The 13,853-nt window shown below is 38.4% G+C and overlaps 1 protein-coding gene across 4 annotated transcripts; it reads left to right on the forward strand.

The window, feature by feature from the left end:
* The first annotated feature begins 327 nt into the window (after window positions 1-327).
* On the forward strand, window positions 328-4,623 carry LOC112718237 (uncharacterized). Of its 4 annotated transcripts, XR_011866628.1 has the most exons (11): window positions 328-736; window positions 855-989; window positions 1,545-1,603; window positions 1,685-1,846; window positions 1,929-2,064; window positions 2,236-2,270; window positions 2,582-2,662; window positions 3,210-3,262; window positions 4,138-4,256; window positions 4,337-4,413; window positions 4,508-4,623. XR_011866628.1 is itself a non-coding variant. In XM_025770079.2 (3 exons), exons 1-3 carry the CDS (start codon window positions 4,132-4,134, stop codon window positions 4,531-4,533), a joined length of 228 nt encoding a protein of 75 aa, XP_025625864.1. In that variant the 5' UTR covers window positions 3,822-4,131; the 3' UTR covers window positions 4,534-4,623. The 4 variants fall into 4 exon arrangements, 1 of the variants encoding a protein (XP_025625864.1); XR_011866627.1 differs by having other exon boundaries at window positions 330-736; window positions 824-989; window positions 2,236-2,662; XR_003160710.2 differs by having other exon boundaries at window positions 331-736; window positions 2,236-2,662.
* The last annotated feature ends 9,230 nt before the right edge of the window (window positions 4,624-13,853 follow it).

Here is a 13,853-nt window from a genome sequence, read left to right on the forward strand (position 1 = left end):
GTTATCAGGAGAGGCAAGTCAAATCCGTGGATCAGAGACCCAAGAGACTATACTCCGATTGTCATCCAATGACTACGTTCAATAATATGTAGACCACTTGTGGTTGTCAGGCACACGCATCTTGGCTAAGCGAGTAACGAAGATAGTGGGTGATTGTCACGGGTCACCCCTTCATTCTGACTTAACTGAATTAAGTACGAGAGTGTATCTTGGAGAAGAAGTAAGCGTGAATTGAAAGAGAAACAATAGTACTTGCACTACAAGATTTCTACTTGTTTATGGGAGTTTTTTTGTAGAAGTTTTATAAAACCTCCATAACATATTTTATGTATGGCAAAATATAAAACCCCCATTAATTAAAGCTAGTTTAAACTTTTTAAGCCTAATTTTCTAAACCAATAACCAATCCCTAACCTACTCTGATTAAACCCAAACAATGCAAAGTTAACTCCAACAAAAAACTTGTCCAAAAAAATCGAAAAGGGAGAAGATTGAGAATGAACCCTAGATCTACTAGCCGCCGCGGTACTAATCTCTTCGCCATTGTCACCATCAGGCATCAAGCTCACCGTAGCGTCTGAGATCAAAGGGAGAGTAACCGGCGACGCCCGTGACGCCATCCTTCCCAAGGTCCAGGAGCAGGTTTCCATCCTCAACTCCACTTTCTCATGGAAGGAGTCAGATCGAGCCGCCGCCAAGCGCGCCACTCACACGCTCGCCGATCTTGCCAAAAATGGTAAGTCCTCCGTTCCTCTTCCTCGATCTCCTAGTGTGTTGCTCCCTTTGTTTCATTTTTGAAAAATTCGGTCGTGCATGTCTCTAGGTGTAAGTCCTTCAATGGTTGTGTCTTGCAGAGGAAGTGGTGAACGCGATTATCGTATGAGGAGCTATTCCGGCTTTAGTTCAACAATCAGCACCTCCAAGCTCCTCTCGTCACGGAAGAAGACCTCATTCAGAAGCTGTTGCCGTTTGAGCATGAGGTTGAGAAAGTGAGTGCTTTTGCACTTGGACTTCTTGCCGCTGTAGTTGCCGCATTGAAAGCTTTTGAATCAAGCCACTGTTTTAGTTTGTTTTCTTTTCTTCTTCAGTTTTTATTTGTTTTCGTGTAGAGTGATTCCTGTGGTTGAAGTTCTCTGACTAATTTACTGAACTATTTTATCTATGTATCTTCTATTTTGGTTCCTTACTCTCCAAATCAGATTTGACAGATGCTGGTAACTGGAGTTAAATTTTGGAGCTGAGCACTTTCTTTTCTTCTTTACAGAAATCAGGTTAGAATACATATTCAAGAAATATTCACATCAGAACAAAGTTAAATATTCACAATTTTTATAGTGATAATTATAATATTTAAGTATTTTTTAATAATTTGAAGGGTATGAACATTACAACTAACCTGTAATTGTTTATGCTTTCTTTGTAGCTTTAACATGAAAGCATGTCCATAGATATTATAGAAGTGATCTGAAAGGAATAAAAAGTGAGTTGAAGATAATATCTAAGAAGTTCTTAGTACTATAACTGAAATTTCCTTTCTTTCTCAGGTGAAAGTAGTAATGGAATCAAAGTGCTTAATGCTAAAAACACAATGCAGAAAGCAAAGGTAAGATAATATTAGAATAGTAGTTTAACATGAAAGAATTTTAGCAGGATCAATTAACAAACTTAATATTGTAATTTTCAGGAAAAGAATCTAAAGGGTTACAGAGAGAAGTAACAATTCTCCACAGAGTCTTCAATAACTTCTATGTGTGTGGTGGAAACTGCAGGTGGAGTTGCGAGTCCCAGTGCTTCTGGATCACTTTAATGTGACTTATATAAGTGAATTTGGTGCTCCAGAATTTTGGTACTTTAGTTACAATTTCAATTTTAAATGAATATATGTCTCAATTTATATGTTAATGCAAAAGGCTTGCACATTTTTCTAGGTCCGCTATTTGCAATTTCTGGAACAATTTCTGCTTATGAGAGCTTGACTCTTCGAGGTTATGATGTTGTTGCTGTTGTTTTGGAAGATCACGGCCTTCTAAACGAGGGTCGAATAATGTCTTATATGCGGAACAAGTAAGCTTGATCATACTAGTTGCTATATTTGCTTTCTACTTGTTGCATTACATAAAGAGAAATCTTCATACTCTTGAAGGATAAGCTATGTTCCTTATTTTTGTCTCGATTTTTCTTCTGTTTTTTCAGTATGATCTCTACTTATATACTGTTGTTCACTTCTTCATGCAGGCTTCCTGTTCTAGTGCTACCCCCTGTTCCAAAAGGTTTGTTTCGAGTGGAATATTTGGTTTCATCCTCAAAACTTTTTTTATTAATTGCCATTTGACTTTTATCTTTTGTTATTACTATATTTATCTATTTAGTTATTTTTAATAATGCTTCTTAAATCTATAAATTTTTATTTTGCAATACTACGTGGAATATCTTAGGAGACCGAACTATCTTGAACTTGTTGCACTTAGTTTTTATTTTAGAATTAGAGTCATGAATTCGATACAATTACTACAGGTGTCATTATATGGTGATAAGTGATAACTTGTTACTACATGATTCTAGTTTGTTGGTTTTTTTAAAGGCTCAGAGCACAGAAATTGTAGCTCTGCTATTTGATGCCTGTGCTAGTTGGTGGACTCAAGGACCTAATGCTATATTACAGGTCATCTTCTGTTCTTTCTTTCTTCTTCTTCTTCTCTCTCTATTTTTCTCTCTCTCTAACTGGTTATTCTGAAATATGTTCTTTATGTCTTTCTTTTATTGTTGGATGGGATTGTAAAATTGTTGGCTAATACTGGAAAAAACCTTGGTGGTTATTTTGCTTGTAGTAGTGTACTTAGACTTGGTATGTATCTTGTTATTATATGCCAAATCTTTTCAAAGCTTATTAAGAGTTGGATGCACCTTATTTAGTACTCATAAAGTTGTTTTTAATGATGGTGTTTTTTACTTTTATGTCAAATTCTTGTACTCATAACTGTCATGATAGATTCATCTATAGACCTTTATCTACTGAACATAAGGTTTAGAGTATACTTCATATAGAACATACAAGCTTCTATGCTCCTGAAATCTTTTATGGACTTGCCATATAATTTGGCATAAATTTCTGCACTCCTTTGTTACTCTACGGAACTAAGTTATTATTTATTAGGTGATTCCTTTATACTTTCTTTCATTGCTTATGTAAATGTATGTTCTCTCTTCAGATTATGCTTCTAGAAGCCGTTGTAATAGTTATGACACCAAGAGACAGTTCAAGGTAAGGCACATCACAGATGTATCTTGAATTCTTGATTTATAGAGGCATCTCTTCCCTAATAAATTTTGAAAGCACAATTAGAGACCATAAGTTAAAACTTGAAAAGAATGTAAAATCCTTCTTAGAAAAATTAATAAAGGGTAAATTATATTGACATTTTTTCAGTTGTGCTACTCTGGTTTTTAATGACAATTTTAATATATTTATTTCTAATATTATTAGTTACATTAGATTAATATTGTTATATTTTTTCTAGATTATATCATTGGAACTGAAGCCATCCACAGTTTGTGAGATAAGTCTGAGAAGTGTTACATTTTAGATTATATCATTGTGCTCAGAGTCTTGTAGCTGTTGTTTCCTCATATCAACTCTACTCCATAATGTGTTGTTCTGCCAAAATAGTTGCTTCTTGGGGTTACTTTTTCCAGAGTAAAATAGTTAATTACAGTGTGTAGCAGATGCTAATCCACACATAACTTATAGAAAGAAGTTCTCAATATTGAACCAATGGGATTAATTCTCGGTCCAATTAAGGTAAATTAAATTGAATTAACAAGAAAAAAGGGTAAATTTGGGGAAACTAGATAAGAAGCAGGTACTATGCTATTCTTGAGTCATAGAGGGTTTGTCATTCCTGCAAATTGACAAAAGCTTGACATCAAGACCAAAATGAGGATGAAAAAATAGAATTCAACAAATTAATGAGTATGTATAAACACTTAATGAATGAATTTGATCATTCTTCTCATGTTTTTTGTTCTAATACTTTGTCTATGTTACACCTAGATTTTGCTAGGCATGAACTTCAAATCTACCGTGGACATTCCAATCCAATAGTACCTAGTTAATAATCCTTGTTATGTTATATGCAGGTGAAGACAGTGGCTCGGATTGTGGAAAGTGATGCAAGGAAAGTAATTTGCAAGGAAGTAGAGAGGATCAAAACTGTGGCTGTAGTTCTGGGATCAAGAGGCAGAAGCTTAATTCAGAGGTTTGCCTCTCTATTCCCTCTGCAGTTATCCAATACTGTTCTAAATTTCTGATGCAAGAGTGTGTTTCTTTTTTGTTCAGTGTGCTACAGGGAAGTGTTGGAGAGTACTGCTTCCACCACTGCAAAGCAACACCTGTTGTCATCGTTCCTAGAAAAGGTTTGCAGTGTGCCTCTATCATTCTTTTCAGGGTTGTATTCTCTTGTAAGTGAGTATTAAAATCTTGAAGGAGTTTCATTTCCTTGATTGGCAGATGCTGGAGATGCATCAATATTGTAGTGAAGCTTTGTACGTATGTCAATTGGCCTTGTTAATATATCTAACAGTCATGTTTAGTGAAATGAAGATTGGTTCTGACTCATTTTCACCAAGAATAGAGATGTTTTTTTTGTATATTTTCACATGTTAACCACTAGCATGTTATTAATTCAATGGCTTAGTAACTCTTTTTTTCATTGTGCTATTTAGACTTTCTTTGATGTTACAAAGCATTTGGACAACTTTATTTTTTGAATAGGTTTATTTGAGTTGTTGTTAGATTCTACTGGTATAAATATACTATTCATTTGTAGTTGTAATTAATGTGATTAAAAAATGATGGTAGTGTACTATATTTTGTTTTGAAGTATTTCTTTTCTTTTAATTTTCTTTTACATTTTTAATGTCTTGTTTAAATATTTTTTTAATAATAAATTATCAGTAGTGTAAGAATAATGTAAATTAATTTTTAAAAATTATAGACAGGTTTGTGAAGGTTTGAAACCTCCACAAAATACCTGTTATTTTTAAAATGGAAAAGTCTTTTTGTGGGGGTTTTGAACCGCCAAAAATATTGACCAAAAACTGCCACAAAAATTAAATATAAAACCCCCACTAAATATACACAAAACCCCCACTGAATAGATTGTGGAGGTTTTTAAAAACTCCCACGAAAGACCTCGTGGCACCTCAAATTTTAAGGGTTTTAGAAACCCCCACAAACCATTTGGTGGGGGTTATAAACCTCCACAAATAAGAGAAAAAACTGCCACAAATAAATAAAAATCTTGTAGTGTTGCATTAATTCATGAAGAACAGCAACACTCCGCACCTTAATCTATGAGGTGTAGAAATTCCGCCATTGGAAAATACATAAGAGAAAAAGGTCTAGGCATGGCCGAATGGCCAGCCTCCCAAATGTGAAAAATGGCCTCTGATCCTCATTCAATAGTAAAAAGTGCTATTTATACTAAACTAGTTGCTAAGGATTACAGAAAAAATAAGTAACTAAGTGCAGATAGTGCAGAAATCCACTTCTGGGGTCCACTTGGTGTGTGCTTGGGCTGAGCATTGAGCTTTACACACACATAGGCCTTTTATAGGGTTAAACGCCAGCTTGGATGCCAGTTTGGGCGTTTAACTCCAGTTCTGGTGTCAGTTCCGGCGTTTTACGCCAGAAAAAGGTCTCTGGCTGGCGTTTGAATGCCAGTTTGGGCCATCACATCTGGAGCAAAAAGAATTATTATAAATTTTTGGAAAGTCCAAGATGTTCACTTTCCAGCCCAATTGAGAACGCGTCAATTGGACTTTTGTAGCTCCAGAAAAATGCATTTCAGTGCAGGGAGGTCAGAATCCAACAGCATCTGCAATCCTTTCTCAGCCACTGAATCAAATTTTTGCCCAGGTCCCTCAACTTCAGCTAGAAATACTTGAAATTATAGAAAAACACACACATAGTAAAGTCCAGAAATGTGATTTTTGCCTAAAACTAATAAAAATATAATAAAAAGTAACTAAAACATACTAAAAACGACATAAGAACAATGCCAAAAAGCGTATAAATTATCTGCTCATCACAGCACCAAACTTAAATTGTTGCTTATCCCCAAGCAACCAAAAACAAAATAAGATAAAAAAGAAGAGAAAATGCAATAAATTTAAAAAAATATCAATGAAGATTAGTTTTAATTAGATGAGCAAGACTAGTAGTTTTTTGCCTCTATATAGTTTTAGCATCTCTCTATCCATTGGAGTTTAGAATTGTTGGCCTCTTTAGGAACTCAAAAATATAGATAATGTTATTGATTTTCCTAGTTAAGTTCTTTTTGATTCTTGAACACAGCACCTTTTTGAGTCATGGCCGTGACCCTTAGCATTTTGTCTTCCAATATTACCACTGGATACATACATGCCACGGACACATAACTGGGTGAACCTTTTTAGATTGTGACTCAGCTTTGCTAGAGTCCCCAGTTAGAGGTGCCCAGAGTTCTTAAGCACACTCTTTTGCTTGGGATCACGACTTTTACCACTCAGTCTCAAGCTTTTCACTTGGACCTTCATGACACAAGCACATGGTTAGGGACAGCTTGATTTAGCCGCTTAGACTAGGATTTTATTCCTTTTGGGCCCTCCTATCCACTGATGCTCAAAGCCTTGGATCCTCTTTACCCTTGCCTTTTAGTTTAAAGGGTTACTGGCTTTTTCTGCTTGCTATTTCTTTTTTTTTTTCGAAAGCTTTTGCTTTTCACTGCTTTTTCTTGCTTCAAGAATCAACTTTATGATTTTTCAGATCACCAATAACATGTATCCTTTTTCATTATTCTTTCAAGAGTCAACTTTTCTTAATTTCAATTTCAAACATGCACTGTTTAAGCATACATTCAGAAAGCAAGAAGTATTGCCACTACATCAAAATAATTAAACTAATTTCAAAATAAATTTCGAAATTCATGCATTTCTTGTTCTTTTGCAAATAAAAATATTTTTCATTTAAGAAAGGTGTGAGATTCATGGAATCATTTATAGCTTTAAGACATAGACAATAGACACTAATGATCATGTAATAAAGACACAAACATAGACAAAACATAAAGCATAGAAACGAAAAATAGAAAAATAAGAACAAGAAAATTAAAGAATGGGTCCACCTTAGTGACAGCGGCTAGTTCTTCCTCTTGAAGATCCTATGGAGTGCTTGAGCTCCTCAATATCTCTTCCTTGCCTTTGTTGCTCTTCCCTCATAGCTCTTCGGTCCTCTCTGATTTCATGGAGGATAATGGAGTGCTCTTGGTGCTCCATCCTTAGTTGCTCCATGTTGGAACTCAAATATCCGAAAAAGGTGTTGAGTTGCTCTCAATATCTTTGTGGAGGAAAGTGTATCCCTTGAGGCATCTTAAGGATTTCTTGATGAGGAATTTCCTTATGCTCTTGATGAAGTCCATGAACGGGCTCTCTTGTTTGCTCCATCCTCTTTTTAGAGATGGGCTTGTCCTTTTTAATGAGAAAGTCTTCCTCTATGACAATCCCGGTTGAATTGCATAGGTGACAGATGAGATGAGAAAAGGCTAACCTTGCCAAAGTAGAGGGCTTATCAGCCACCTTGTATAGTTCTAGAGGTATGATCTCATGAACTTCCACTTCCTCTCTAATCATGATACTATGGATCATGATAACCCGATCCACAGTTACTCCGGACTGGTTGCTAGTAGGAATGATAGAGCATTGGATGAACTCCAACCATCCTCTAGCAACGGGTTTGAGGTCAGGCCTTCTCAAATGAACCGGCTTGCCTTTTGAGTCTCTCTTCCATTCAGCTCCTTCCACACAGATGTCCATGAGAACTTGGTCCAACCTTTGATCAAAGCTGACCCTTCTAGTGAAAGGATGAGGAACTCCTCTCATTATTGGCAAGTTGAATGCCAATCTCACAGTTTTCGGACTGAATCCAAGTATTTCCCCCGAACCATTGTGAGCCAATTCTTTGGGTTCGGGTTCACACTTTGATCATGGTTCGGGTTCACACTTTCTGGATTTGTAAACTATTGTATTTTATTTTTCAGAGATGGCCAAAAATAACGACTCGATGAAGGCCTTTAAGAAGGTGAGGAAGGCTACTACGGCTTAGAACATCTCGGCCAAGGTGGCTGGGGAGGGATCTTCTCATGCTTTGTCCAAGCCATCGGTACCGAGCTCTCCCGGACTGAAGAGGATGATCCCTACCCCTCGGGTCCATGTGCTCGATCCTCCCCATGCTTCTGCTACTGTTTCTTCTCCTACGGCCGCTCCTCCTTCAAAAAGACCCCGGACAGTCAAGCCTTTTAATCTAGATGCTCCCGATTTTGATGCGGTCGGGTTTGTTGATCAACAAATTGGTCCTTACGGTGTCATGCCTACTGATGATGTATCCATTCTTCGTCACTTGGATTTTATCACTCGAAGTGGCATTAAACTGGCACACATAGGAGCAGCTTTATACCGGACCGCTCAAGATCTTCTCATCCATGCTACAAAGGCCTTTATGGAGTAGGCCAAGTCGGAATTTGATCGGATTAAGGGCTTGAAGAAGGAGCTCGAGGTGAAAGTGTCCAAATTGGAGAAGGAATTGCAGGGGGAGAAGACTCGGGCTGTTGCTTTGGCGGCTTCTGCGAAGTTGTCTGAGGATACGACTTTGAAGCATAAGGATAGTTATGTTACCACTTATCGGGAGATGATGGGTCTGAGGGAGGAGTTGGAATCTGCCCGAGCTGATTATGCCGAGCTCCAGGGTCATTTGGTGGATAGTGTAAATGCTGCTTTTGAGAATCTGAAGGAGCAGGTTCGGGTTCTTGCACCCGAGCTCGACCTTACTCTCTTTAGTTTGGACAACATCGTAAGAGACGATAAAATTGTTCCTGATGACCCTGATGATGATGTTGACCCTCCTTCAATGCCTGCCACCAAAACCTCTATTGCGCCGACCTCTTTAACTCCTTCAGTTGAGGTTGGTCATCCTGAGTCAGAACCTAATTGTCAAATCTTGAACCGGGATGATGGGACAGTGGATGCGGTGCCTCTTCAGACTCGTCCTCCTTCACCCCGTGTTGATGCCGCTGAGAAGTCTTTGGATCCTCAATGATTATTCTGGATGTTTGTGTAGATAGCCCGGCTTGTGGGCTTTTGAACTTTTTATATTTTGTAAATGGTGGTTCTGACTTTTTGCTACTTTCTTAGTTGCTTGTTTAGCAACTTTATTTTGAAAAACAAAGTAGTTTTCAAGCTCTTGGGGCTGGTTTTAGTGGTCTTTTGAGTTTGTTTATAACTTGTGCTTTTTATGACATGATTGCCTGCATCTGTCTGGTACCTTTTTAGGTTTTTTTGGGAGTGTTGGAGCCTTATTGTCCGACCTCTTTGGATTGCCTTTGTATTTTCATACTTGTGGCTTGATTCTTTTTGAGGTTGTAGATGTTTGGGTTCAACTTGTATGTCGACTTCCTCACTTCGGTTTGACGTTATTTCTAGTAATCCATTTTGTGTGGACCTTTGTTAGGTCTTTGTTAGGAATTACTTTTTATAACTCATTTTTGGGAGGCCGACTTCATCATGTCGGTCCCTTCTAGGTTATTTTTAGTAATCCTCTTTCTTAGACCTTTGTTAGGTCTCTTTCAGGGATTACTTTTTATAACTTTTTTATTTTGGGGTCGACTTCTTTGCATCGGTCTCTTCTAAGTTATTTTTAGTAATCCTCTTTCTTGGACCTTTGTTAGGTCTCTTTCAGGGATTAATTTTTATAACTTTTTGATTTTGGGGCCGCCTTCTTTGCGTCGGTCCCTTCTAAGTTATTTTTAGTAATCCTCCTTCTTGGACCTTTGCCAGGTCTCTTTCAGGGATTACTTTTTATAACATTTTGATTTTGGTGCCGACTGCTTTGCGTCGGTCCCTTCTAAGTTATTTTTAGTAATCCTCTTTCTTGGACCTTTGTCAGGTCTCTTTCAGGGATTACTTTTTATAACTTTTTGATTTTGGGGCTGACTTCTTTGCGTCGGACCTTTTTAAATTATTTTTAGTAATCTTCTTTATTAGGGTTGGCCAGGCCCCTTTCCAGGGATTGACTTTTTATAACTTTGGTTATTGTGATCGACTAGTCCGACTTCTCTATGTCAACCTGTCTTTTAAGTTATTTTTAGCAACCCATTTTATCAAGACCTCATCACGTCCTTTCTTTGGGTCACTTTTGATAACTTCTTGTATTATTTTGTTTTGTCACTTTTTCATCTTTGCCGATTTTGTCGAAGTCAGGTTTGATCCTTGTTTGGTTGACCTTTTGATGAATTTGGTTTTCATCTTTCATGATCTTTATTGTGGTCAAACAGTGAATTTGATCTTCACTTTCTACCGATCTTGTAGCTTTATAATCGGGTGAAGAATTTTTTAGCATTTCAAACTAATGCGTCTTGATAATTTGTAGAAAATCTAAAAAATTTTATTCAGAAGAAAATGCATATATATACACGTGGGAGTTTTATCGCTCTAGGTTGGGTAATTTTGTAGATCTTGGCTTGGTACCTCGTTAAAAAACCTCTTCAGGAAAAAGAGTGTACCTTATCCTAAGATCTTTATTACCACTAACTGTAGTATCTTCTTAGGTTACAGGTATGCCCTGACCTGGGAAGTTCTCGCCCTTCGAGTTCAGACAGTCTGTAGTAGCCCTTTCCAAGTACTTCTATGACTCGGTAGGGTCCTTTCCAGTTTGCTGCCAGCTTTCCTTCTCCAGGTCGAGTTGTTTCGATATCATTTTGGATTAGGATGAGGTCGTTCTCGGCAAATCCTCACGGTACTACCTTTTGATTGTATCTTAAAGCCATTCGACATTTTAAACATGGTTCTGAAAACCGAACCGGACTGGCCGGTTCAATCGGAATAACTGGGAACCGGTCACCTAGCCGGTCCGGGTAACGTCGAAAATCGTCTGGCAAAAAACCGGTAAAAAATCGGTCGAACCAATGGTTAATCGGTGAACCGGGAGAACCGTTTAGTTTTTTGATGGTTTTTTGGTTTGCAGTCTGAGATGCAAAACAACGTCATTTTGGATTTAAAAAAAATACGAAAAAGGAGAAATTGGAAAAATGTGTAACACTAATCAGTTTCCACTTTCGCCTTTCCACTTTCCATATTCCAGAAGCAGAAATCACCCAAACAAGCAGTTCACCACCGAGCCATCCGCAGCAGCGACGACATTGAGGGCCGCAACCACCACCGCGTCCTACTTCTCGCCGAGCCTGCCTCCTCATTCGTCGTCGCCGAACATCGCCGAGCTCGCCTACTCATTGGGGCTCTGCCGACACTGCATCCTCACTCCACACCGGTAAGATTGTGTTCTTGATTTATTTGCTGCCTTCTGAATTCTAATTATGATTTATGAGCTCACCTGAGGTTCTATGCTTGAATTTGTTTGCGATTTTGTTGCCTTCTAATTTTTGTTTTTTTTTATTTCGATTTATTTGCTACCTTCTTGATTTTGATTTTCTGATCTCGCCTCCTTCTGAATCTGAGGATCTGTGCTTGATTTTTTACTAATTTCGATTTATTTACCGCTTGCTTGATTTACTGATTTCGATTTATTTTGTTGCCTTATTGATTTTGATTTTCTGATCTCGCCTTCTTTTGAATTATTTATTAAGTTAAACATTATTGAATTTATATATTTAAAATTAGGTTTAGGGTTTTTAATAATCTTATTTAATATTTAATTAAACCGGCTAAACCCCAGTTGAACCCCGGTCGAACTAGTGAACCATTGAACCAGTGACCTCATCGGTTTATTGACCGGTCCGGTTTTTGCAACCTTGGTTTTAATGCCTCTTCCCTGATTCGAGCTTTTTCTCAAATTTCTGGAAGTAAGTCGAGTTCTTCCCTTTGAAGTTGGGAACTGGCCTCTTCACTATAATGGATCACTCTGGGCGACCGTTCTTCTACCTCTTTTGGGATCATTGCCTCCATCCCGTAAGCTAATCTGAAAGGGGATTCTTTTGTGGTGGATTGTGGCGTTGTTCGATATGCCCATAGAGCTTGTGGGAGCTCTTCGGCCCAGGCTTCCTTTGCATCCTGTAAACTTCATTTTAGCCTGGCCAATATGACTTTGTTGGAAGCTTCTACTTGTCCATTGGCCTGAGGGTGTTCTACAGACGTAAATTGGTGTTTTATGTTCAAATTGGCCACCAATTTTCTGAAGCCCGTATCTGTGAATTGAGTACCGTTGTCTGTGGTAATGAAGTATAGAACCCCAAACGTTGTGAAAATATTTCTATATAGGAATTTTTGACTTCTTTGAGCGGTGGCATCAGCTAAGGGTTCCGCCTCAATCCATTTTGTGAAATAGTCTTCCCCTACAATGAGAAATTTGACTTGTCCGGATCCTCGAGGGAAAGGACCGGAAGGTCGAGTCCCTATTTTGCAAATGGCCAGGGTGAGGTGATGCTGACAAGCTCCTCTGGTAGGGCGATGTGAAAGTTGGCATGTTTCTGGCATGGTGGACATGTCTTTACGAATTCTGTTGCTTCTTTTTGTAGAGTTGACCAATAGAATCCTGCCCGAAATACCTTTTTGGTAAGAGCCTGTGCTCCAAGATGGTTGCCACAGATGCCATTGTGTACTTCTAAGACTTCCTTTGTATTGGAAGTTGGAACACATTTTAACTGTGGTGTTGAAATTCCTCTCTTGTATAGAGTATTGTTTATGATTGTGTAGTGTTGTGCCTCCCGTTTTAACCTATTTACCTCTTTCTGATCTATGGGGAGTGTTTCTCTTTCGAGGTAGTTAATTATAGGAGTCATCCATCCTTGATCCTAACCTGTGATGGCTAGGATTTTTTCTTCTTCTGAGATTGACGGGTTCTGCTGCGTTTCTTGGATGAGGCTTCTATTGTTACCCACTGGTTTGGTACTGGATAATTTTGAGAGTGCATCAGCTCGGGTGTTCTGTTCTCGGGATATGTGGCGGACCTCATATTCCCCGAGTTGTCTGAGCTGTTCCCTGGTTTTGTCCAGGTACTTTTTCATGGTGGGAACTTTGGCTTGGTAGCTCCCTGCTATTTGTGAAGTGACTACCTGTGAGTTGCTTAAGATGATGAGCTTTTGAGCTCCAACCTCCTTAGCCAACTTCAAACTAGCCAATAGTGCCTCATACTCGGCTTGATTGTTTGAGGCAGGGAATCTGAATTTGAGAGAAAGTTCGATTAGGGTTCTCTGGTTTCCTTCAATTATCATACCCACGCCACTTCTAATTTTATTTGAGGAGCTGTCTACATAGATATTCCATTCTATATGGATTTCCGGGGTGTCTGTAAATTCTGCAACGAAGTCAGCTAGATATTGTGATTTGATAGCTGTCTGAGCTTCATATTGAAGGGCGAATTCGGACAACTTGACTGCCCATTGTAAAATTCTACCTGCTAAGTATGTTTTCTGCAAAATCCCTTTTATGGGTTGGTTAGTCCGAATCCTAATGATGTGAGTTTGGAAATATGGACGGAGTCGTCTTGATGTTAATATGAGAGCATAGGAAAATTTTTGCTATTTTTGGGGGTTCAGCTCGGATCCTTGTAATGCTTTACTGATGAAGTACACAGGTTGTTGCCCACTGTCGTCTTCTCAGACTAGTGCTGAGGCTATTGCCCGACTTCCTACTACGAGATATAATATAAGTGGTTCTTCTTACCGAGGCCGAGTTAAGATAGGTGGCTGTCCCAGGAATCTTTTGAAATCTTAGAAGGCCTGCTCGTACTCCATTGTCCATTCAAACCTCTTTACCTTCCTTAGAGTAGCATAGAAGGGGAGAGACCTTATTGCTGATCCCGCTAGAAA

Source organism: Arachis hypogaea, chromosome 10 (genome assembly GCF_003086295.3).
Source record: "Arachis hypogaea cultivar Tifrunner chromosome 10, arahy.Tifrunner.gnm2.J5K5, whole genome shotgun sequence".
Taxonomy (NCBI): domain Eukaryota; kingdom Viridiplantae; phylum Streptophyta; class Magnoliopsida; order Fabales; family Fabaceae; genus Arachis; species Arachis hypogaea.

What these genes read in the sequence shown, in the direction of transcription:
- LOC112718237 (XM_025770079.2), top strand. Translation starts at nt 4,132, where the DNA reads ATGCAGGTGAAGACAGTGGCTCGGATTGTGGAAAGTGATGCAAGGAAA. An exon ending in GGCAGAAGCTTAATTCAGAG is followed by an intron (nt 4,257 to 4,336) that starts GTTTGCCTCTCT and finishes TTTTTTGTTCAG; the next exon opens with TGTGCTACAGGGAAGTGTTG. An exon ending in TGTCATCGTTCCTAGAAAAG is followed by an intron (nt 4,414 to 4,507) that starts GTTTGCAGTGTG and finishes CTTGATTGGCAG; the next exon opens with ATGCTGGAGATGCATCAATA.